Below are 21,979 nucleotides of genomic sequence, written 5' to 3'. Positions count from 1 at the left end.
AAAAAGGCATATGTGATATAAACCAAGAGCAGATGATGACTCTCCATTTGTGTGTGTTTATGGGACTCAGGGTCTGGCACGTTGTGCGCCAGTTGGCAGTGCCTGGAGGTGCCCCGCGGTCCTCCCCCGAGTCTGGCCGTGCAGTTTGTGGGTTTGGGAGCTTCTCTCACAGGCATGGACGTGGAGCTGGTGGGAAGCCGGTACCGCATGTCACTGGTGAAGAAGAGGTTTGCCACAGGTGAGATCTGCTTGCCAGACCTACTTTACTTGGCCCTCATAAGCAGCTCTTTGCTGTCCATCATTGTTGATTCAGCAGGATATGAGGATTATAATTAGTAATGTGAAGTATATGAAGAGTAATGGGTTGTTTATTTTTGAATGCACTGCAAAAAATTGAAGCTTGTGCTTAAAACAAAACAAATCTTCCAATGACACAAGACAAAAAAAAGACAATATCAACTAGAATAAAAGTAGTCAGAACTCATTTAGAGCCATTTTATATATATATATATATCATGTATCATGAATCATGCAATCAGTTGATCAATATGAAGGTGATCAAAATGTTCTTATTAGGTTTCAATAAAATTGGCCCAATTGTACAGATTTCCCTGAATCAAGCATGTCATGTCAAGACCTTGAAATATAACTTTACATGTTAAACTTTAAACTATTATTTATCCAAATATTGTCAAGACAGTAAACAAGTCTTAAGAAGCAAAACTGTCACAAGGTATGGTCAATTTCTGTTTTTAATAATGTTTAGATATTTTACTGGAAAAAAATACTTTACAGTGTTTTCTCTTCCTGAAGTAGCAAATCAATACAGGTATAATGATAACAGGATGCAATTATTCTTTTATTATATGTTGAAATATTGTTAATCCTTCTCTTTATAAAGGAAAGTATATGGCCGGTTGTTGTTTGTGAGAGAGGTGATGGTGCTTGGTCTGGCACCACAGAGGCACAACATTTGCACTTTTTTTTACCTCCCTGGGCTGGTGGAGCCGACTACGTGCTGCAGGCCAGAAGAAGAGAGTTCACATGGTACACAGTGTGACATAAATGGGAAATAGCTAATACCATGATGCATTGCTCTAGGAAAAATATGCATTGGAAACGGACAACAACCAGCCTGAGATCTGACTTTTCCTGGTCTATGAATGCTGAACTGCTGATAAACTCTCAAGAACCTCTTCTCTTTTATCTCTATAGAATTGTTTGTTCTGTGTGCAAACCGTACCTTTAACAGCTACAAGTTTGAAAAACTGGATGTACATTTGTTTTTTTCATCTTTTGTGAAAATGTGTGAATGATTAAGTATAAACATGTATAAATAATGGATATGAAAATTCTGAAATTATATTGACACAAAATGTTCATGTTGAGTATTCAAGAATAATTTAATATGTGAAGCTTGTTTGAGTCTATTTGTGTGACTTATGTGTATACAGTTCTTTCTTTCTCCCATAAGCAATGATGATAATCCAGACTGACTTAATCATGTGAAGGATTTTCACTATTTAAAATGCCAACTCGATGTCAAGAATGGAATTACTACTAGTGAAAGTGCTATTTTTTTAATATCAGTGATTTCATTTGCACTAGTAAAAGCATAAATGTTTTTGTTAAAAAATAATGACATTACTCAAATTCTTGATTCCAAATATTGAATTTCAACTAGTAAAAAAATTAATTCTTGATATATGTAATTGCATTTCACTAGTAGAATTTCAAAGATCTAGTTTAAGATGCAAAAACATATCTGTGATTAATTTCTTAGTTGAAATTCCCATTTGACATAAATAAGCATTTTTATTAAGTGCATTGCTGATATCAATAGAAAAATAATTAATTGTTATTAGTGCAAATGTCCATTCCTAAAAGCAACATAACTGCAACAAGTACAAGTACTTGTTTTGTTATCTAATTTGGTTTTCACTGGTGTCAATGTTCATGTTTAGATATCTGTAATGTGAGCGTAACTATTAGGAAAGCCTTTTAGAGAACTTTATTCTCCAATTTATTGATATCTGAATTCTATTAACAAATTGAATTGCAATTCTATTGTTGATATAAGGAATGTATATCTGTAATCATAACAATGTAATTATTGATATCAAAAATGATCATTTTAACTAGTAAGAAATGAATAGATATCTGTTTGTCACTACTGCAAATCCTTTTAATGCACTGGCCGTGTTAAAATCAATGCCTTTGCAGTCTTCTCCAACGCACTGTAAACTCTAGTGCGTAAACAGTGCTGAGTAATAATGGATTACATGTAATCAGGATTATGTAACCAGATTGACAATATAGTACTTGTATTTGGATTAAATTACATTTTAAAACACTTGTAATCTGACTACAGTTAATTTCATATGGGTTACATTGATGTTTATTAGGCAATGTATTGTTAATTTATTGATCACCATAATTTTTCTAATTTTCACTCTAAATCAGCCTACCTACAATACAAGTGTTTTTAGAAGAGAGGGGGAGGGTTGTGAAATTGCACACAGACCTTATAAATTCACTTGCAAATATGAGCAGTCATTATAGAGTTATAGTTTTTTTTTTGGGCTTGCTTGTAATAACACAACACAATATGACCCACCACTAGTAGCGGCTGTCAAATATCTCCACCTACTGTTCAAGTCGCTCTCTACATCAGGCGTATCAATCATAGTCCAAACCTGGTCCAAACATACAAGCGCAGCACTCACAGTCTCGCATATTTGTTTTTTAAGCAAGCTATTGATATTATGATCATTTATTTTCTGTTCACTAATGTCCATAATGTAACAATTAGTTTCATGCACTTAAAATTGACATGGTTTAAAGGTGCATTACAAATTACACTGAGCTGTTTTTGTGAGGCTCTTTTTGATAGCTATAAATTATCAAATATATTTTCCTTCCTCTTTGAATTTTTATGTTAAAATTGAACAAGATAATCCTACTCAAATGTGGCATCAAATAAAAGAGTTAGGTAGGAAGTAATCCAAAAGTAATCAGATTAGATTACTTTGAATATGTAATAAGATTATATTCCTGACTGAAATATTTATGTAATTTGTAATCAGTACCCGATTGCAATTCAGAAATAATCTACCCAGCACTGTGTGGAAGCAGCGCAGTTTTGGGGCTTTCGTTGTGGTCTTCAACAAAAGGGCAACAAGTCCTGTAATGTGCACTTATACAGCAAAGAGTGAGACAAGTGGTTTACACAAATTTATTACAATTTTACCAGTACAAAATACAGTCGAATTAAGCAGTTGTTACAGACCATAGTCTGTTCTCAGGCTAAATAGAGAGCAATTTTTTAAAGACGCAAAAATAAGGAAACAATATAGTAGTGAGAGGAATTGCATTTACCTCAATAAAAATAATCCTTAGCCAGAAACTTTTAAACAGCATTACAAAAAACAACAATACAAATGACAAAGTTCCCTTTCCCAAGCACACACACACACACACACACACACACACACACAAGGCAAAGAACCGTGCCAGGCGTTCGGGGACACAACCGACCACAGTGAGAGAACATCAGCCAATCACTTCTCGGAAACAAACACAAAACAGCTATTAGAAATGATCTATCTTTGTAAATAGCAGAGAGGGGCATGTAGGGCCCATAATGGGCAGCCACTAGGCACCAGTAAAAATCCCAACCAGGTTCAGCGTAAATCAAAACAATAAAAATTTCATGACATTATCTCCTGAACATTTTTCCAGCTTCACGTCAATCTGTTGGGCACATAAATAGCTTTCCATCAAAAGTGTTAAAATTAATCAATAGATCTTACATAAGATGTACAGCACCAGTTGATGAGGCGTATCTGTAAGTATATGCATATTCGGTAACTGGACATGTCTCTCTTGGATTTTCTAAATCTTGAAGAATAGTTTACTTAGGCATGACTTTTTATAGAATTAGAACATGTCACTCTTTAAAACATTCAATTTATCCCTTTTTGCCATTACGTATACGCAATATCTACTTAATCTGTTATCCAAAGAAAGTTTTTTTTTTTTTATCTTTATATAAAAAAAAAAAAAAAAGTATACAGGCTATGTAAAAATCTCAGTACATTTGTTTGTTTTAATAAAATTACACAAAAACTATTCACATAACCTAGTTGGCGCGCACTCACAGTTACTTCAGGAGGCCTTGTGCACGTGCATATTCACACACACACACACACACACACACACACACACACACACACACACACACACACACTCAATATATTCACAAATTATCTAGGCTCTTTTTAAGCACTGTAAACTACTAAGAACTCTTTGACTACAAACTACAAAACTAGTCTATTTGTTTCACAAACCATATTTGGGAACGGTTGTACTTGGGTTTCTCAGAGCTAATAACCTCAACACAGTTGGCATATGAACATCCTGGAACTTTCGAATGAGAATGTGATGGTTGTAGGGCAACCAATCAGAAGGAACCAATTTAAATAATCTCTTTTATAATAACTTTTTATAAACAATAGTCAAGTTAGACAAAGAAGATTATTAACTATTGAGGTATCGACTACTCATCTCATATGGCCAGGGGTTTATCTACAAAACTGCAAGAATTGAGAGTTTACCCTCCATTTGGAGAGGTTTTGCATGTACAGCAGGTTTTGGTCACCGCTGCGGTGCAGTTGTACGGGCAGCTTTGGGTCAGCGAGTTGCATTTATGCCTGAGGGACTGCAGAAAACGGCGAGGCAGAAGGTCTTTAAATGGCACTACTAAAAACGTGACTATCTTTAAAAGGTGCTTTAGACATCTGAGGTTTTGAGACGATACATTCATTCTGCGTTTAGAGGCACGGCCGAGGAACGACAGAGAAAGACAGAAAGAGAGAGACAATTCTGCTCTAGTGTTTCTTTTCTCATCTAAGGCACTGAGAGACTATGGCACATCAAAATAAAAGCACACACAAAATCCACCTTTAGCACAGCACGTTCTTGTTTCACGGTTGCAGAAAACCTAAACTGTAAAACTTCATTTCCTCAATCATTATCTTTGTCTTGATTTCCAGTAAAATGATCTAAACAGCTTAAAAACAACTTCCCTTTACTTGAGGCACCGTTGTTTACGACTTATTTCAGAACATGTGTCTTGAGTTAAGTTTTTTCTTAGCTCATTCTTGTTTTAAGAAAAATCTAATTTTAATAAGGTTTAAATGTTTAAAACAAGAAAAATAAACATTTATAACACAAAATAAAAAATATTAAATTAAATGTAAGATATATGCTCTAAAAACAAGTCTTAATATTTTAAGTAAATGTATATTGCTTTTAAAGGATATTTAGGTAATTTTACAGGAAAACAAGACACAAATAATATGAAAGTATGAATTCATATTATGAATTCAAAGAGTATGAAAATTTGTTTTTGCAGTGAAAAGGGGAGAGAGCAGAAAGACAAACTGACCTGAAACACACCTATGTGCCCTCAAGATAAAGTAAAAACCTCACAATAAGCCTTGGCTTTGCCATCAGCAGCCATTCATCCACAGCTAATATACACAACCGACTTGGAACAGATGTACACACATCCACACACACAGGAGCAGAGGAGGAGTGGTGTGGACCGGCTGGGGCAGCTGTGGTCTGGGGCGAGGCTGACACTGTGATCCCTGCTCTTAGATCTCCTGCAGGGAGTGATTAATCTCAATTCTCTCTCTCTTCACGGCCGGCTCACTCAAGTCCCTGTCACTCATGCTCCTTAACATATCTCCATCACTGGCAAGATCATCTGAGAACGAAGCATCTGAGAGAGAAAGAAAGAGATAATGTACACATTTTGGGTGGATGTTAAAGGGACAGTTCAACCAAAAATTAAAATTTGGACATTATTTACTTACCCTCAAGTTCTGAGATGCAGTAACCTTTTTTCGTGGACCACAGGGTCAAAAGGACATTACCCATTATAATTGTAATCTATAAAATGTGTGCGCTGTTTTCCAAGTGTTCTGAAGCCATATGATGTTTTTGTGTGAGGAATACATCGAAATGAATTACATTTATGCATTTTGGCAGAAGCTTTTATCCAAAGTGACTTACAGTGCACTTATTACAGGGACAATTCCCCAGAGCAACCTAGAGTGAAATGCCTTGCTCAAGGACATAATGGTGGTTGATGTGAGGATCGGACCGGCAACCTTCTGCGATTTAGCCCACTCTGCCACCACCACTCCCATTATTCAAGCTTGTAGCCCACGGTCACGTCCAGAATGAAAAAAGCTTTGCAAGTTGATTTGAAGACTATCAGTGAATAAAGATTCACATTTTGATAGGTTTCTTACACCAAGCGTTCATATGGCTTTGGAAGACTTGGATTAAAGCACAAGGATTTTTTTTATTTTGATATTTTGTTCAGACCAATTTGTAAATGAATCATCTGGAACATATTTGTGTACTGTTTTGAATTACGTTGCACAGGAGAAAAATCAAGCTGAGATTTTTTAACAGTGGAAAATCAGATTATTAATAATAATAATAATAATAATAATAATAATAATAATAATATAGAACAATATTTAATGTTCATGTTCCATTACTTTTAAGATTGCTTCCATTTCCATGACTTTTCCAGGCCTAGAAAATCACAATTTAAAATTCCCTGATATTTGTAGGTTTTCCAAGACTGTTGGAACCCTGTATGGTGTGCAGAATTTTTTTTAATTGTTTTTTTTGGAGCTTGACAAATGTGGTCACTTTGAACTGTCATTGGGCCTCACTCATGAAACATGAGCAGAACTCATTTTTGTGTAAATAGTTTATATAACAGTTTTAACGTAAATTCTCAGATTCATGAAATATTAGTATTTTCAAAATGTTAGCACGAAAACAATTAAAACTGCTTCCGACCATGTGTAAATCATGCAAAAGACACCAGAACATTTTGTGTTCTTTCCGGCAAACTGCCAAGACTACATTTTGATAGAAGTGAAATTAAACAAGTATTGAAAAACAAAATAACAAATTGCTTGGTGAAAATTTCATGGAAAAATGCAGTTTGCGTTTCTCCAAATTACGTGACTGATAGGACCAGTTTTTATTTTAATTTTATATGAGCTCTCCGTGTTAGGTTTCATAATTTAGTATAGGCATCAGTAAATCCCATTCCGTTGATAACGTATAGTTAATGTCAATGCTGTAAACCCAGAAATGAACAAATCCCAGGCAGGTGCGTACACAATACAATGAGGGGGGTTGTATAGTTTACAAATCTGTAATATCTTACAGATTTTCGGTCAAAGATCTTCTTCGGGCATTCTTCCAGTTGCATGTATATCACAGTTACATCATCATTTCCCCCAAGATGTTTTACAAATTATGCTGGCGATGCATTGTGAACTGAACCAGAGAAGGTTAAATGGTGGAGGGCTTCCTCCTCCCGGCGTGAACGGAATTGTTTTTTCACTCATGTCAAACCATTTTTATTGAATTCTTGAACTGTTGGATTCACAAAAGAGCATCATATGACATCAAAAACATGCAATGACAGTAAATCCTCAATTTCATTGAGACGTTTTTGTGCATGCTAAATCAATTTTACGATATGAATGCACTTCTATACTCTATTTCATTACTGTTTAGCACTGATGTCCACAGCATTTACTAGTGAGTCTGGTGCCTGCCTTATAGGCCGTTTTCATGAGTGTGGATTATAATTGTGAATGAACGTGCACATGCATTTCACATATACATACACACATTTTACATCTGGGGAGTACAAGGCGCTTGTGAATCAGGCAGAACGTTTTTGGGAGGGTCCATTTATGCACAAATTACTCTGAATTTACACATATATTTACTAAGGTGTAATGAATGAGGCACATTGTGTGGCAACTGCAACATAAAACGATTAATTAAAAAAATGCAACTTATGTTCCACAGAAAAAAAAAAAACATTCAACATGAAGTTTCAACATGAGGGTGAATAAATGATGACTATTAATATAACTATTCATTTAAAATCGGTTACCTTTCTCCATGAGTGATGGCATCATTGAAGTGAGGTCACTAAACTGAAATTTTAAACAAAGAAAAAAAGTTTCTGTTGATATTGGCAGACAAGGCAACCTGTTCACAGGCAAAATACGTCACTGAGCTGTAAGATTAATACATTGAGGCCTGAAATATTAAACTAATCAAGCAGCCAGATCGCCTCACCTCCCCCATGACAGCGATGGGCGTCTCTCCAGTTGCCTGGGCGACACGGTGCTCTACCAAATAGAACATGTATTCATCATAGAGCAGACGGATGAGGTGGAAGGAGCCAAAGCTTGCAGCGGAGCGCAGAGTTAGATCTCTGATCACCATGGAGCTGTAACCAGGGCAACAGAGTTTTATTACAAACTACCACAACAAAACCAAAAAACACACCACACTTTAGAGATGCCGCAAATTACGAGCACAGACAAAATTGTTGCTGCTCTTGTTAAAGTATTCACTCTTCAAAAGATCAGTTGTTATTACACAGTCTTTAAGTTTTATGAGGCTTAACAATATTTAAGTGGTTTCAGCTGAAAATTCAAAGTCTTGAGAGGCTAGTAAACTCAGCAAAACAAAGAAACATCCTCTCACTTTCAGCTGCTTTTATTTTCAGCAAACTTAACATGCGCAAATAGTTGTCGAATCGGTTTATGTTCATACAAATAAAGACATAAACTGAACAAGTTTCACAGACATGTGACAACCCCTAAAGAACACATTATTCCATTTCTGTTTAAGTAACAGTCAGTATCTGGTGTGGCCACCAGCTGCATTAAATACTGCAGTGCATCTCCTCCTCCTCATGGACTGCACCAGATTTGCCCATTCTTTTTGTGAGATGTTATCCCAGTCTTCCACCAAGGCACTTGCAAGTTCCCAGACATTTCTGTGGGGATTGGCCCTAGCCCTCACCCTCCGATCCAACAGGTCCCAGATGTGCTCAATGAGATTGAGATCCAGGCTCTTCGCTGGCCATGGTAGAACACTGACATTCCTGTCTTGCAGGAAATCACACACAGAACAAGCAGTATGGCTGGTGGCATTGTGATGCTGGAGGGTCATGTCAGGATTAGCCTGCAAGAAGGGTACCACATGAGGGAGGAGGATGTCTTCCCTGTAACGCACAGTGTTGAGATTGCCTGCAATGAGAAGCTCAGTCCGATGATGTTGTGACACACCACCCCAGACCATGACGGACCCTCCACCATTTCCCTCCACCATTACCTCAGTGTAATGCTCATTCCTTCGATGATAAACGCAAATCCGAACGTCACCCCTGAAGAGACAAAACCATGACTCATCAGTAAGGAGTACTTTTTGCCAGTCCTGTCTGGTGCAGGATTTGTCCCCATAGGCGACATTGTTGCTGGGGATGTCTGGTAAGGACCTGACTTACAACAGGCCTACAAGCCCTCAGTCCAGCCTCTCTCAGCCTATTGCGGACAGTCTGAGCACTGACAGAGGGATTTTTCATTCCTGGTGTAACTCGGGCAGTTGTGTTGCCATCCTGTACCTGTCCCGCAGGTGTGATTTTCGGATGTACTGATCCTGTGCAGGTGTTGTTACACGTGGTCTGCCACTGCGAGACGATCGGCTGTACTTCCTGTCTCCCTGTAGTGCAGTCTTAGGCGTCTCACAGTACAGACATTATAATTTATTGCCCTGGTCACATCTGCAGTCCTCAGCCATTTTTCTTTTGGTGTTTTTCAGAGTCAGTTGAAAGGTCTCTTCAGTGTCCTAAGTTTTATAACTGTGAACTTAATTGCCTACCGTCTGTAACCTGACCAGATGCATGTTCATTAATTGTTTATGGTTCATTGGACAAGCATGGAAAACATTGTTTATACCCTTTACAATAAAGGTCTTTGGATTTTTACAAAATTATCTTTTAAATAAAGTGCCCTGAAAAAGGGACGTTTCTTTTTTGCTGAGTGTATTTGCATCACATCATCATGTATGTTTGTAGATGCAGGATTAAAGCTATTTGGCGGGGCATACAAACAAGAAGCATTCTTATGTTCAAAAACAGCTAGTTGGGAGTGTGATGGAATGGAACAGAAGGAAGAGTGCAGGGTTTTAAAACATTACATCCAGAGTTGTCAGTAGTTATCCAGTCTAATCAGGAATTCATAGTAACAAACTGTTACAATTGCTAATATAAACACTCAACAAGCTGAAGATGCTCGTCATGCCCCCAGCATTTTCTGATTGGTCAATTTGTTCTAAAACTGACATCAAAAATAAAAAAATAAAAAATGTACTTGACAAAAGGACCTAAAAAATTAGGCAATCCAAGTTTGATTCTGACTCCAGTTATTTCCTGATCCTATATAATTTTGTTATTGAATTAGTGACAAAACAAACTAAAACACAAAACCACCAACAAGAAACAGAAACAAACCAAAAACAAACCACAAATCCCAATACAAATCAAAACAAAAAACAAAACCAAGCCACAAAACTAAAATAAAAACAAAACAAAAAAACAACAAAACCCAAACAAAAACAAAAAGTGATATATTCATAAACACGTCCTGTGTGTAAAGCCCTATAAAATTACGCATTTTTATATCTTCTTAAATCTCAAAATTTCATAACCTATTTATAATAATAATAAACTTTATTTTTATATAGTGCCTTTAGAAGTTTTACAGTTAAAAACAAAATACAAAAATATACACAATATTATATCTGTAAGCAAACATAATAGATACCACAATGTATAAATATACAAAATACTTCCAAACACAAAAAAAGTCAAGTAAAAGTCCATGTATGCTATCAGTCCATAGACAGCTGTGTACCTGTAGAATGACCACTTGAGGAGGAACTGTCGAGCAGCACGGGGGAAGCTGGGACTGCCCTCGTACGGTTTCAGCACCTGGTTGACAACAATATCCAGCCAGGTGGCCCACTGATCCAGAGAGCTCTGCTGCTGCAGGGTCACTTTAAAATCCTGCTCCAAGCGTTGGACCACACTTTCATCACACTGACACACCCAGGATGCCTGCTCCTTTGATGCAAACACACACAGAATGTGTGACCAAGAGTGCACACACATACATTATACAATATACAGTATGCCAGTCAAAGTCAGTCAAGAGAGAGAGAGAGAGAGAGAGAGAGAGAGAGAGACAGATAGAGAGAGAGCGCAAGAGATAGAGAGAGACAGGGTTCCAGCTGAGGTGTGAAAAGAGAGAAAAAGACCTGAACGTTAGCGAAGTCCACTCTGTTGAGGTCACTGAGCATCTGGTTGATCTGAGAGGTGTTCTGCAGGACGGCACGTGCAGCCTGAGCCAGGTGATTCAGAGAGGTATACCTGCGCAGGGTCTGCGCAAACGCACTCACTACTGCAGCCTGCATATGCAACAACAAAACACCTTTAGCATAAATTATAATTTCCATCCAGTGCGTTTTGTTTTATTTTATTTTTAGTAGCCGTATAAGATTTAGCTGACTTCGGAAGACCTTTTTCAGCTACTTTGTCCCCAAATTATGGTTAGGTTACAAACACACAATACCTTAGTGCGGACAATCTCGTGTGGGAAGTCGCTCATGGCTGAGGTCAGCCACCCCTCCAGACTCTTAGCGAAGTTTCGGATAGCTTGAGTGAGGGTGCCTGCAGGATCACATTTCACATCAGTCACGACTTTCAATCTACTCACATAATAACAGCAACACTGATCCTAGAACAAGTCAAGAAATGTAAGAATATGTATTTATCTGTAGAAGTAGAAATACTAACTGGGAACAGGTCGCAGTACATCAGGGATTAGTATTTCTACCAGTGCCTGATACAGAATGTGATCACAGCTCCTCATCCACAGTAGGATTGGTTCATATTTACACAGAGCAATCAGCTTCTCTCTTGGGAAACCTCTGATCTCCTCCACATCTTCATCACTGCACGTTTAACAAAAACAAACAAAACACCCAATCACATTAATTCAGGCAGAAATCCACAGACAAATTTGGTCAAGCTCAAAAGGAGATGTCCAACATGTTTGTTAAAACAAAGTACAAGTTTATATAGTTGGATATATCTAATATATCTTTAGATATGCCACCTGTTATTAATTGTTGTGGCTCCGTCACTAGATGGCGCTGTTGAATACCAAAAGGTCTGCCATAGCTTCTCTATGAGATGGAACTGTAGGTTCATTACTACATCCAAAGTTGCCTGAAGGAGAGAAAACAGAATTTAAATAAAAATCAAAGCTTCAACGTGGTTCTATGTATTAAAAGCATTCAAACAGGGAAATCCAGACACTTAAAATGCAAAAAGAGAGTTTAACTACAGCATAGCATCTTGCAAAATAAACTATTTGGTAAGAGAAACATTGAGCTGTTGTTTTTCTCATGTGGATTAGGAACCCCCACCCAGTGAATTAGTGTAACATTTGTGATGTCTTTTTTTTCCTTTTCTGTTGGCAATGATACTTAAATCAGCTCTTAAGTTCAGCCCACTCATGACACACAACTGTCCAAACTCCTTTTATAAAAACAGTCAATACTCATTCAGAAGTGCCCATCTCGAAAGCAATCCATCTTCTTATATAAAGAGTTTAATCGTTATACAACACAAAGCACATACCAAAAAAAAAAATCGATGCGCAAGTTGCTCTTCTTCCATTAAATTCTGATTTATGTCCTAGTCAAAGTACTTTAACTCATAAAATATTTTCATTACCTGAAATAAAGTAAAAACTAACATATTTGGAAATTCGGAAAATAAACAAAAATACACTTTCTTGACTCAAAATGAACTAAAATAAAATTGCCCACAAATTAATTTAAGCTTGTGATACATAATATATTGTTACATTTGAAACATGCAAATGCCACCAGATGGTTATAACACTCAACACCCCTTAGAAATGTAAGATTGTTAAACATTTAAATGCCATCACTTAACAAAATAACTTGTCCATTCTAAAAATACTAAAATAAAAAAGTCAATAAACTGAAAAACTAAAACTAGAAATCACTGCAAAAAAAAAAAACTAAAACCAAGTAATAGAGTGAAAACTAACAAAAGTAGGTGTGTAGCTAATTAGAGAGCAGAAGTGAGAGTGTGGTGAGTTTGGTGTGTGTGTTCGAGTACACTGTCTCCGAGTGATTCACACTCTTGTATCCATTTACACGCACACCCCCCTCCTCCTCTTACCGGTCACATGCTATGTTTTGGCTTCCAAAGCCAGGTCACCATGACAACCTTGTTTACCGTTGCCCCGGCAACAGTTCAAACACAGCACTCCAAAACAAAAAAGAGAATTCTTTTTCCCAGACAAACAAGTCTTCTTACCTTCAACAAAAGGGGAAGAAACTCCACTGCCCTGCTTCTAGAAGACAAGTTGATGATTTTAAAGTGTCTGCACTAGCAAACTCTGAAAAATCTGTTATATAAACTCACATCCACTTAATCTCAGGCAGAACACTCTTGGTAAAATAAGTTAAGATAAATGTTATAATACATTCTGCAGAAAGACATCTGTATGTTGATGAGAGTAAACAATATGGAAACACGCACCAATTGTAACAGAAGCGCTGAACTACACGGTGAAATAAAATACCTGCCTTTGCCTTTTTTCCTTGGGCAAAAACAAAAGATATGATTTGTTATGGAAGCCTTGAACCATGTGGCTTTCACTAGGTTAAAATGAAAAATTCACTAGGTGATATTTTTTATTGTCTTAATGCCTTACTTTGCCCTTTTACCTCTGGCAAAATAAAAAAAAAAAAAAAAGGTTTCTCTGAAAAAACAATTCTCAAATTTTTTTTTTTTTCTATTTGAATTTTTTTAAAGAGCAAATTCCAGGGAGAGAGAAACTATTTTCAGTAAAAACAAATCTTTTTTTTTTTTTTTTTTATTAGTTTTTTTATTAATTTTTTTTCAATGTGTGGTTAAGGGCTTCCATAACAAATAATGCACGTTTCCACAGGGTTTACACTCATCAACATATGAATAACTTGCAGCAGAAGTTATTATAATATGTAACTTAATTTATTTTTCTTTTTGCCTGAGAAAAAGGATGCACTAAGACACCTAAAAGTGATTTTCACTTTGTGAATTTGCACCATGCAGTTCAGTGCTTCCATAATTTGGAGTTCCTAGGGCGAGTATCACCATTTCTTTTCCCCATTCTTCGGGTGAGGTATTTTAACAACCACATAGAAAACTACCTTTAAACACCCTAGCAACTACCTTCAAACACCCTAGCAAACACCCAGATCATCCTAGCAACAACCCATCAACAAGATAAAAACACTTCACATGCGTTACTATCAATAACAACAAATATTATTTGTGTCCATCCAGTGGCTATGAAAAGAGCTAGGAGATGGTGTGGAAGGGGGGCGAGGCGAGATCAGGAGCATGGAGCAGGCAAAGAACTGGCACAGACTCAAGCCCCTGACGAATGAAAGGTTAATTGGCAAGACTTTAAAATTCTAGTCTAAGAGATTAAAAAAGCATGGGAACAAAAGGTGTGCAGTGACAGGGAGGAACAGAAAGAGAAACATGGAGAGAGATACAGACAAAGAGAGGTAGAAGCATAGAGCTCAACCATGTTGGAAATTACATTAAAACTGAGAGCTCTGAAATGAAGATTGGTTGAGTCCATCTCCAAACTTCACAACGAGAGCAGTGCTACACTTAGTCTGTAAAAGACCAGCTGCATAGAGAAAGTAAAACTCAAAAACACCTCAAACCAGAGATCCTGTCTGTAGAAATAATGTCAGGAAGGAGAAATACAAAGAAAGAACCCATCAACAGCAAGATAATACAGACACTGTAGCACAGAGAAGATCATCAACCTTGAAAAAAATCCTTTGCATTGATACATTTAGTAAGACTTTGTTTTCCCAACACAGTATGCAGTACCTCACAGTGGATCCTGTAGTTGCTCTGCAATTTTTTCACATCATTCATGCTGATTGGCTCAGGCAGAGGACACGAGCCGAGATCAGGAGAAGGAAAGGGGGGCAGGGCGTGGGACACATCTGCCAAAACACACATAAATACAAGGTTTGAAGCTGGTAACTTCTGCATGTATTCAAATGCTTTTTAACAAGAGTGTGAGAGATTTCAATGGTTTACCAATGTACTGTTGGTGATGCTGGCTCTGGGCCGCCACGCTTTGCTCAGGGGTGCTAGAGGAATGCTGGGGGCTGGACAGGTGGTCCCCCATCCCGTCCACCTTGTGGAAGGGCTTGAACCTGGACACAGAAAACAACAGGGAACACACATGAGAACTAAGACAAAAACCCCTAAATGATTACAGGGGGATGAGAGTATGATCAATCCCAAAATGTTGGCTTCAGCACAATATCTGGCGTTGGTGGTAGCTCTGTATCAATGCTAAATCGATAGACAGTAGGTAGACTGACGAATATGCATGATAGATTTGAATATCATGTCACAAGAACATTTACCTGAACTAATAATTCAAATATACATGAAATCTGTACATGAGATCTGTATCTTTCAACCAAGCAGGGTCGTAGAATTAAGAACTAACTATTAATATACTTGATCCTAACAAGGCAGGAGTCTCTGCAGATTTTCAAATTGCATTTCTAAATAAATTCTCCATATTTTCCAGAGCATGAATATAACATACAATATACCATATTGTAATTCAGCAAGTCTGTTTATGAAAGTGTGCATGCAATCTGAGACTGCGTCTGTAATGCAAAGGATGTTATTATAGTAACAATAAAATATTATTTAATTGCATAAACAACACATTCATTTTTGGTACAGCTGTACCTTTTTTGTACCAATATACTGCACAACCCTAGTAGAAAGAAAGAGGGTAGAAAGAGAGATGAGTATGCAGGGATTTGTGTCGAAATGGAAAGATAATAGAGGTGTGAGTCTCAATCTATTCAGCCATTGTGGGAATCAATTAGGCACTGATTTAATGAACCAAAACCTCTAAAGCTCTGGCTGGATCGGAGCAATTATATGAGATATGCACACACAAACACACAGATACTCAGACCCAACTGCGAAAAGGTGTCTGGGATATGAGATGACGTTTGCATGCAAGTGAGAAAAAAAAGAAAAAAAAAGAAGAGGGTTTCACACCGACAGTTTTCTTGATATGTATTGATAGTTTTGCATACAAAACGAAAGCATCATGCCAATTAAGTACTTTGAAACTGAACTGAATGAGAGAGAGGGAGAGAATCACCTTTGTTTCTGATGGACAGGTTGTTGTCGCATTGCCATGTACTGAGTGTCCTCCTGGAAGCGGTTGAGGGGCGAGTCAGGCTTCAGACGAATGCCATAATAATGGTATTTTGAGTTCCCCCTGAGACACAAACACACACATAATGAGCCATCACATTTTTATCACAGCAATTTTAGCCCAGCAACCCCAATCTTAGCAACAATACATAACAGTTTAAGACTGATTTTTATTTATTTCAGACTATTATCTCATGATAATTCTTTAAGTATTTCACCAGTGTCTGCAGCAGATCAACTGAATGTTCTCTTCTGTGTTGCTGACAAATGGTGATTGTTCAAATGTGCATTGCTTGTGAGAGTGGTTTAGCTTATAGTATGGTTGTGTTTACAGATTGGTTGTAGTTCTGGCTGTAGTAGTGTGGAAGTTGTTGCAGTCATGCCTTTAGGTCAGTGGTTCTCAATCTTTTTTTTGATGAATGCACCCTTACTTCATTCCCTTGTGGTGGTATTGTGTTATTGTGGTTATATTTCAAAAATAAGTGAAAACACCAATAATATTGCACATTTTGTCCAACTGAAATTCTCAGTCTACATTACAGCGCTGATTTTGAGCTGGATGTAGATGTAAATTTATTGGTATCAACAACAGTAAGGTTATCTGTAACATCAATAAAAAACTACAACCACTCTCAGGCTTCCACCACACTACAATCACTATCAGGCTACCGCCACAACTACAACCAATCACTATCAGGCTACCACCACACTACAGCCACAACTACAACCACTGTCAGGCTTCCACCACACTACAATCACTATCAGGCTACCACCATACTACAGTCATATCTACAACCACTTTCAGACTACCCCTACACAAACTACCTTACTTCTACAACCTCTTTAAGCCTAATACCACACTATAACTTCTTTCGCACTACTACTTCACTACTACAGCGACAACTACAACCACGCTTTTTGTCCATCAGACTATCATGACAACAGTCACAACTACTACCACCACAATTCTACAGCCACAACCATCAGGCTACCACCAGACTAAAGTCACATCTACAACCACTTTCAGACTACTCCGACACTACAACTACCATGCTTTTTTCCATCAGACTATGATGTATATATAAAATATATATCTATATTTTTTTTAATTAAAATTGAAATACTTATATATATATTAATCCCTCACTCCCCTAATGTACAGTAGCCTACGACAAATTTAATAGAGCTGAAGTAGTGCTATGATAATATTTATTATCAATCTATTTCTCCCTAAAGTACAGTTAGTTACTATAGTAAATTCAAGGGTGGTCTTGTAGAATTCTGGTCGCAAATTAAAATGTTTCCGCATCTCGAGCCATGCTTCTCACTGGTTCTCGCAGCACTGCAATGATCAGAGGTGCGCGTTTAAGGGCTCAAGACTGGTCTTCGAGTAAAAACGAACCTGTTTTGTCCATTGAGCCGTATCCACCTACAGAGCTATAGATACAATTTTAATGCAAACAGGACCTAGACGACAGTTTTGATTAACATGAATGATAAACACCCCCATTTGTAACCCAACGCCCCCCTCTCTACTAATTTAAAACAAAAGGCTGAAAGTGGTTGTAGTTGTGGCTGTAGAATTGTGGTGGTAGTCCAATAGTGGTAGTAGTTGTGACTGTTGTGTCATGATAGTCTGATGGACAAAAAGCGTGGTTGTAGTTGTCGCTGTAGTAGTGAAGTAGTAGTCTGAAAGTAGTTATAGTGTGGTATTAGGCTTAGAGGTTGTAGAAGTGAGGTAGTTTGTGTGGGGGTAGTCAGAAAGTGGTTGTAGATATGGCTGTAGTATGGTGGTAGCCTGATAGTGATTGTAGTGTGGTGGAAGTCTGACAGTGGTTGTAGTTGGGGCTGTAGTGTGGTGGTAGCCTGATAGTGATTGTAGTGTGGTGGAAGTCTGACAGTGGTTGTAGTTGGGGCTGTAGTGTTGTGGTAGCCTGATAGTGATTGTAGTGTGGTGGAAGCCTGAGAATGGTTGTAGTTGTGGCGGTAGTGTGGTGGTAGTCCGATAGTGGTAGTAGTTTGTGATGTGGTAGTTTGATAGTGGTTGTAGTTTTGACTGTGATGGTAGTCTGTGATTGGTTGTAGTATGGTTGTAGTCTAAAAGTGATTGGCTGACCTGGTGCCAAGTCGGCGTGTGCGAAGGCCCATGAAAACAGAGCGTATGAGTTTGCCGAAGGAGGCAGCATTCACCGGATCCAGTTTCTGTTCTTGACAGTGTCTCAAGTAGTGGTTATATAAAGAGCTGCGTGGCAGACTCACACCTTCAGCCGTCTCATAATTATCCAGTAGCCACTGCAACTGCACACACACACACACACACACGCACACACGCACACACGCACACACGCACAGTGAACAAGACTGGCATACACCATTTAATGGAGTAAACTTAAATACTTTGTAATTTTTATCTATGACTAGACTCAATGACCCCACAAAAAAAATGTATAAACAAAATTACAGAATAAAACATACATGTTAGTATTACATGAACTCATAACTAGGCCCTCATGAAATCTTCATGCTTTTTCACAAAATTTTGTTTTAATTATTGGGGAAATTTCACTTCAGACTCCAACTGCTGAAGATTAAACCGATTTTAACTAGGATCTGATGCCTCTGGCAAAACGAAACCTTTAATGTGAGACTGAAGTATTATGCTTTCTTGTTCAGTAGGTAAAATCATATTCTTAATCAGTATTTTTGTCTTTTTTTCCCAGTAAAAATAATAAAAAGGCATCCTTAAAGCAAGATAACTTTACTTAAAAAGCAAAATTTTGTAAGATAATAAAACTTGTTTTAAGAGAAGATATCTTGAATTAAGTGTATTTTTCTTATCCCACGGACAATTTTTTTAGACTTATGCTTTAAACTACAAAATATGCCAATGGGGTAAGAAAAATAAACAATTCATTGTCTTATATATATATATATATATATATATAAAACACTCAGCAAAAAAATAAACGTCCCTTTTTCAGGACACTGTATTTTAAAGATCATTTTGTAAAAATCCAAATAACTTAACAGATCTTTATTGTAGAGGGTTTCCATGCTTGTTCAATGAACCATAAACAATTAATGAACATGCATCTGGTCAGGTTACAGACGGTAGGCAATTAAGTTCACAGTTATAAAACCTAGGAGACTGAAGAGACCTTTCAACTGACTCTGAAAAACAAAAGAAAGATGCCCAGGGTCCCTGCTCATCTCCGTGAATGTGCCTTAGGCATGCTACATGGAAGCATGAGGACTGCAGATGTGGCCAGGGCAATAAATTGTAATGTCTATACTGTGAGACGCCTAAGACAGCACTAGAAGACAGGAAGGACAGCTGATCATCCTCGCAGTGGCAGACCACGTGTAAAAACACCTGCACAGGATCAGTACATCTGAATATCATACCTGCGGGACAGGTACAGGATGTAAACAACAACTGCCCGAGTTACACCAGTAATGCTCAGACTGTCCGCAATAGGCTGAGAGAGGCTGGACTGAGGGCTTGTAGGCCTGTTGTAAGTCAGGTCCTTAGAAGACATCACCGGCAACAACGTTGCCTATGGGCACAAACCCTGAACCAGGACTGGCAAAAAGTGCTCTTCACTTACGAGTCATGGGTTTTGTCTCATCAGGGGTGATGGTCAGACTCGGGTTTTGAAGGAATGAGCATTACACTGAGGCCTGTACTCTGGAGCTGGATTGATTTGGAGGTGGAGGGTCCGTCATGGTCTGGGACGGTGTGTAATGCATCGTCGGACTGAGCCTCTCATTGCAGGCAATCTCAACACTGTGCGTTACAGGGAAGACATCCTCCTCCCTCATGTGGTACCCTTCTTGCAGGCTAATCCTGACATGACCCTCCAGCATCACAATGCCACCAGCCATACTGCTTGTTCGGTGTGTGATTTCCTGCAAGACAGGAATGTCAGTGTTCTACCATGGCCAGCGAAGAGCCTGGATCTCAATCTCATTGAGCACATCTGGGACCTGTTGGATCGGAGGGTGAGGGCTAGGGCCAATCCCCACAGAAATGTCCAGGAACTTGCAAGTGCCTTGGTGGAAGACTGGGATAACATCTCACAAAAGAATGGGCAAATCTGGTGCGGTCCATGAGGAGGAGGAGATGCACTGCAGTATTTAATGCAGCTGGTGGCCACACCAGATACTGACTGTTACTTCTGATTTTGACCCCCCCCCGTTCCATTTCTGTTAGTCACATGTCTGTGAAACTTGTCCAGTTTATGTCTTAGTTGTTGAATCCTTTTATGCTCATACAAATATTCACACATCAAATAATAGCAGCTGAAAGTGAGAGGACGTTTCTTTTTTGCTGAGTTTATAGTTCCGTTTTCTGATATAAATCATTATGATACTCAACATCAGGAGCTTTAAACTTATCAGCATCAGTCAATCTAGAAAACACACTACACGGCAACAATTTTCACATATATAAACCCTGTGTAATGCATGCCAGGTTGTAATGCGAATGCAGGGGGTCAGGTGCAGTTTAACCCAAATAAAACAGAGTGAAGGTCTGTTCTGGAAAAATCATGCTCACAGCAGCAGTGAAAAGCAAAGAGGCAAGCAGGATAAACGAAGTATTTTTTCAGGGTTTGTTCTAGTTCAAATACACCTTTTTGCCCCACCGTTTGACTTACATGGCTGTTGAGTAGGCTGCTTTTGTGAGTGGCAATCCCTTCTGACTTTTGGAGGTTTTCAATCGCCATTTCAAGCTGAGGAAATGTAGGAGCATGCAAGACATGAAATGGGGGGTGTATGTGGTGGTTACAACAGAGGAGAAAACACACACAAAAGAAAAGGAAAATCAGTCTATTAGTGGCAGCCGGACTTTGAGCATTTCCATTACAGTCTGTCAGTGTTTGCAGCCACATTCATTATGGGTGGACAAAAAGCATGCAAATGTGAGGAACACACAGGGTTAGACCACTCTTCCTGTCTCAGCCCATATATGCTAATGAGCAGCACACATAGGGCATGAGGTCACACTTATCTCAAACACAAGAGACAAACTATCTAGTCGCTTCTGAAATCACATGGCTAGAAGTGCTGAAATTGCAAATTCACCTTGACCCAGATAAACATGCCTTTCTACATTACTTTAGACATGTAGGAGAAAAGGGGCTTTTATTGAATCGATTAAAGGCATAATTCACCCAAAAATAAAAATGTGGTCATTTTCTCACGCTAAAGTCTTTTGAAACTTGTATGACTTTATTCTGTGTAACAAAAGAACCAGGAACTATTACAGCATTCAGCTAAACTTCTTGAAAAGCATGCAGGTTTGGAGCAAAATCAGGGTGAGTAAACTATTACAAATAGTTTATTTTTTTTAGTGAAATATACCTTTAACCAGATTGGCTTCACTTAGAGGTGACACAAAATATAGTGGGCAAAACAAAAAATCAGTTTGTTTTTCAAACCTGCAATAAAATGAGATTGAGGGCTAAAGGGGATTGAGAAGAAAAGATGAGAGAGGAAGAGAAAGATAGAGAGAGGCAGATGGAAATTGTGTGGGGGGAGGAAAAAACAAACGGACAACTTTCCAAATTTTTAAAAGGCTCTCGAGGGTTCTTGGCCAAATGGTAATGAGCCCCAGGGGTTGTTTTACTGCTAAAACAAGGCAGAGCTGAATTATTTAGAGGCAGTTGCCTCCTTCAGCCCTGTCCATGCCTCCAGCCCACCTAA

The 21,979-nt window shown here is 38.1% G+C and overlaps 2 protein-coding genes across 6 annotated transcripts in view; one reads left to right on the top strand and one right to left on the bottom strand.

Moving 5' to 3' along the window:
• LOC127621445 (F-BAR domain only protein 1-like) overlaps positions 1-2,360 on the top strand; it is a 55,884-nt gene extending 53,524 nt beyond the window's left edge. For both annotated transcript variants that reach the window (XM_052095035.1, XM_052095036.1), the window contains 2 exons: positions 71-238; positions 902-2,360. In XM_052095035.1, the coding sequence (XP_051950995.1) occupies positions 71-238; positions 902-930 (197 nt within the window). In that variant the 3' untranslated portion in view covers positions 931-2,360. The remainder of the gene's footprint in view (positions 1-70; positions 239-901) is intronic.
• Positions 2,361-3,227: 867 nt separating this feature from the next.
• The window catches only part of rfx2 (regulatory factor X, 2 (influences HLA class II expression)), a 56,396-nt gene continuing 37,644 nt past the window's right edge, over positions 3,228-21,979 (bottom strand). For 3 of the 4 annotated variants that reach the window (XM_052094507.1, XM_052094505.1, XM_052094506.1), the window contains 13 exons: positions 20,932-21,006; positions 18,390-18,571; positions 16,218-16,337; positions 15,119-15,237; positions 14,903-15,021; positions 12,087-12,199; positions 11,765-11,922; positions 11,541-11,638; positions 11,227-11,376; positions 10,824-11,032; positions 8,197-8,350; positions 8,009-8,051; positions 3,228-5,788 (listed from right to left, as the gene is read on the bottom strand). In XM_052094507.1, coding sequence (XP_051950467.1) covers positions 5,661-5,788; positions 8,009-8,051; positions 8,197-8,350; positions 10,824-11,032; positions 11,227-11,376; positions 11,541-11,638; positions 11,765-11,922; positions 12,087-12,199; positions 14,903-15,021; positions 15,119-15,237; positions 16,218-16,337; positions 18,390-18,571; positions 20,932-21,006 — 1,668 coding nt within the window. In that variant the 3' untranslated portion in view covers positions 3,228-5,660. The remainder of the gene's footprint in view (positions 5,789-8,008; positions 8,052-8,196; positions 8,351-10,823; positions 11,033-11,226; positions 11,377-11,540; positions 11,639-11,764; positions 11,923-12,086; positions 12,200-14,902; positions 15,022-15,118; positions 15,238-16,217; positions 16,338-18,389; positions 18,572-20,931; positions 21,007-21,979) is intronic. The other variant, XM_052094508.1, reaches the window with a different exon arrangement.

The sequence above is a fragment of the Xyrauchen texanus genome, chromosome 27 (assembly GCF_025860055.1).
Source record: "Xyrauchen texanus isolate HMW12.3.18 chromosome 27, RBS_HiC_50CHRs, whole genome shotgun sequence".
Classification (NCBI taxonomy): domain Eukaryota; kingdom Metazoa; phylum Chordata; class Actinopteri; order Cypriniformes; family Catostomidae; genus Xyrauchen; species Xyrauchen texanus.
Note: the sequence above shows the minus strand (reverse complement) of the source record. Positions and strands in the feature narration are given on the sequence as shown.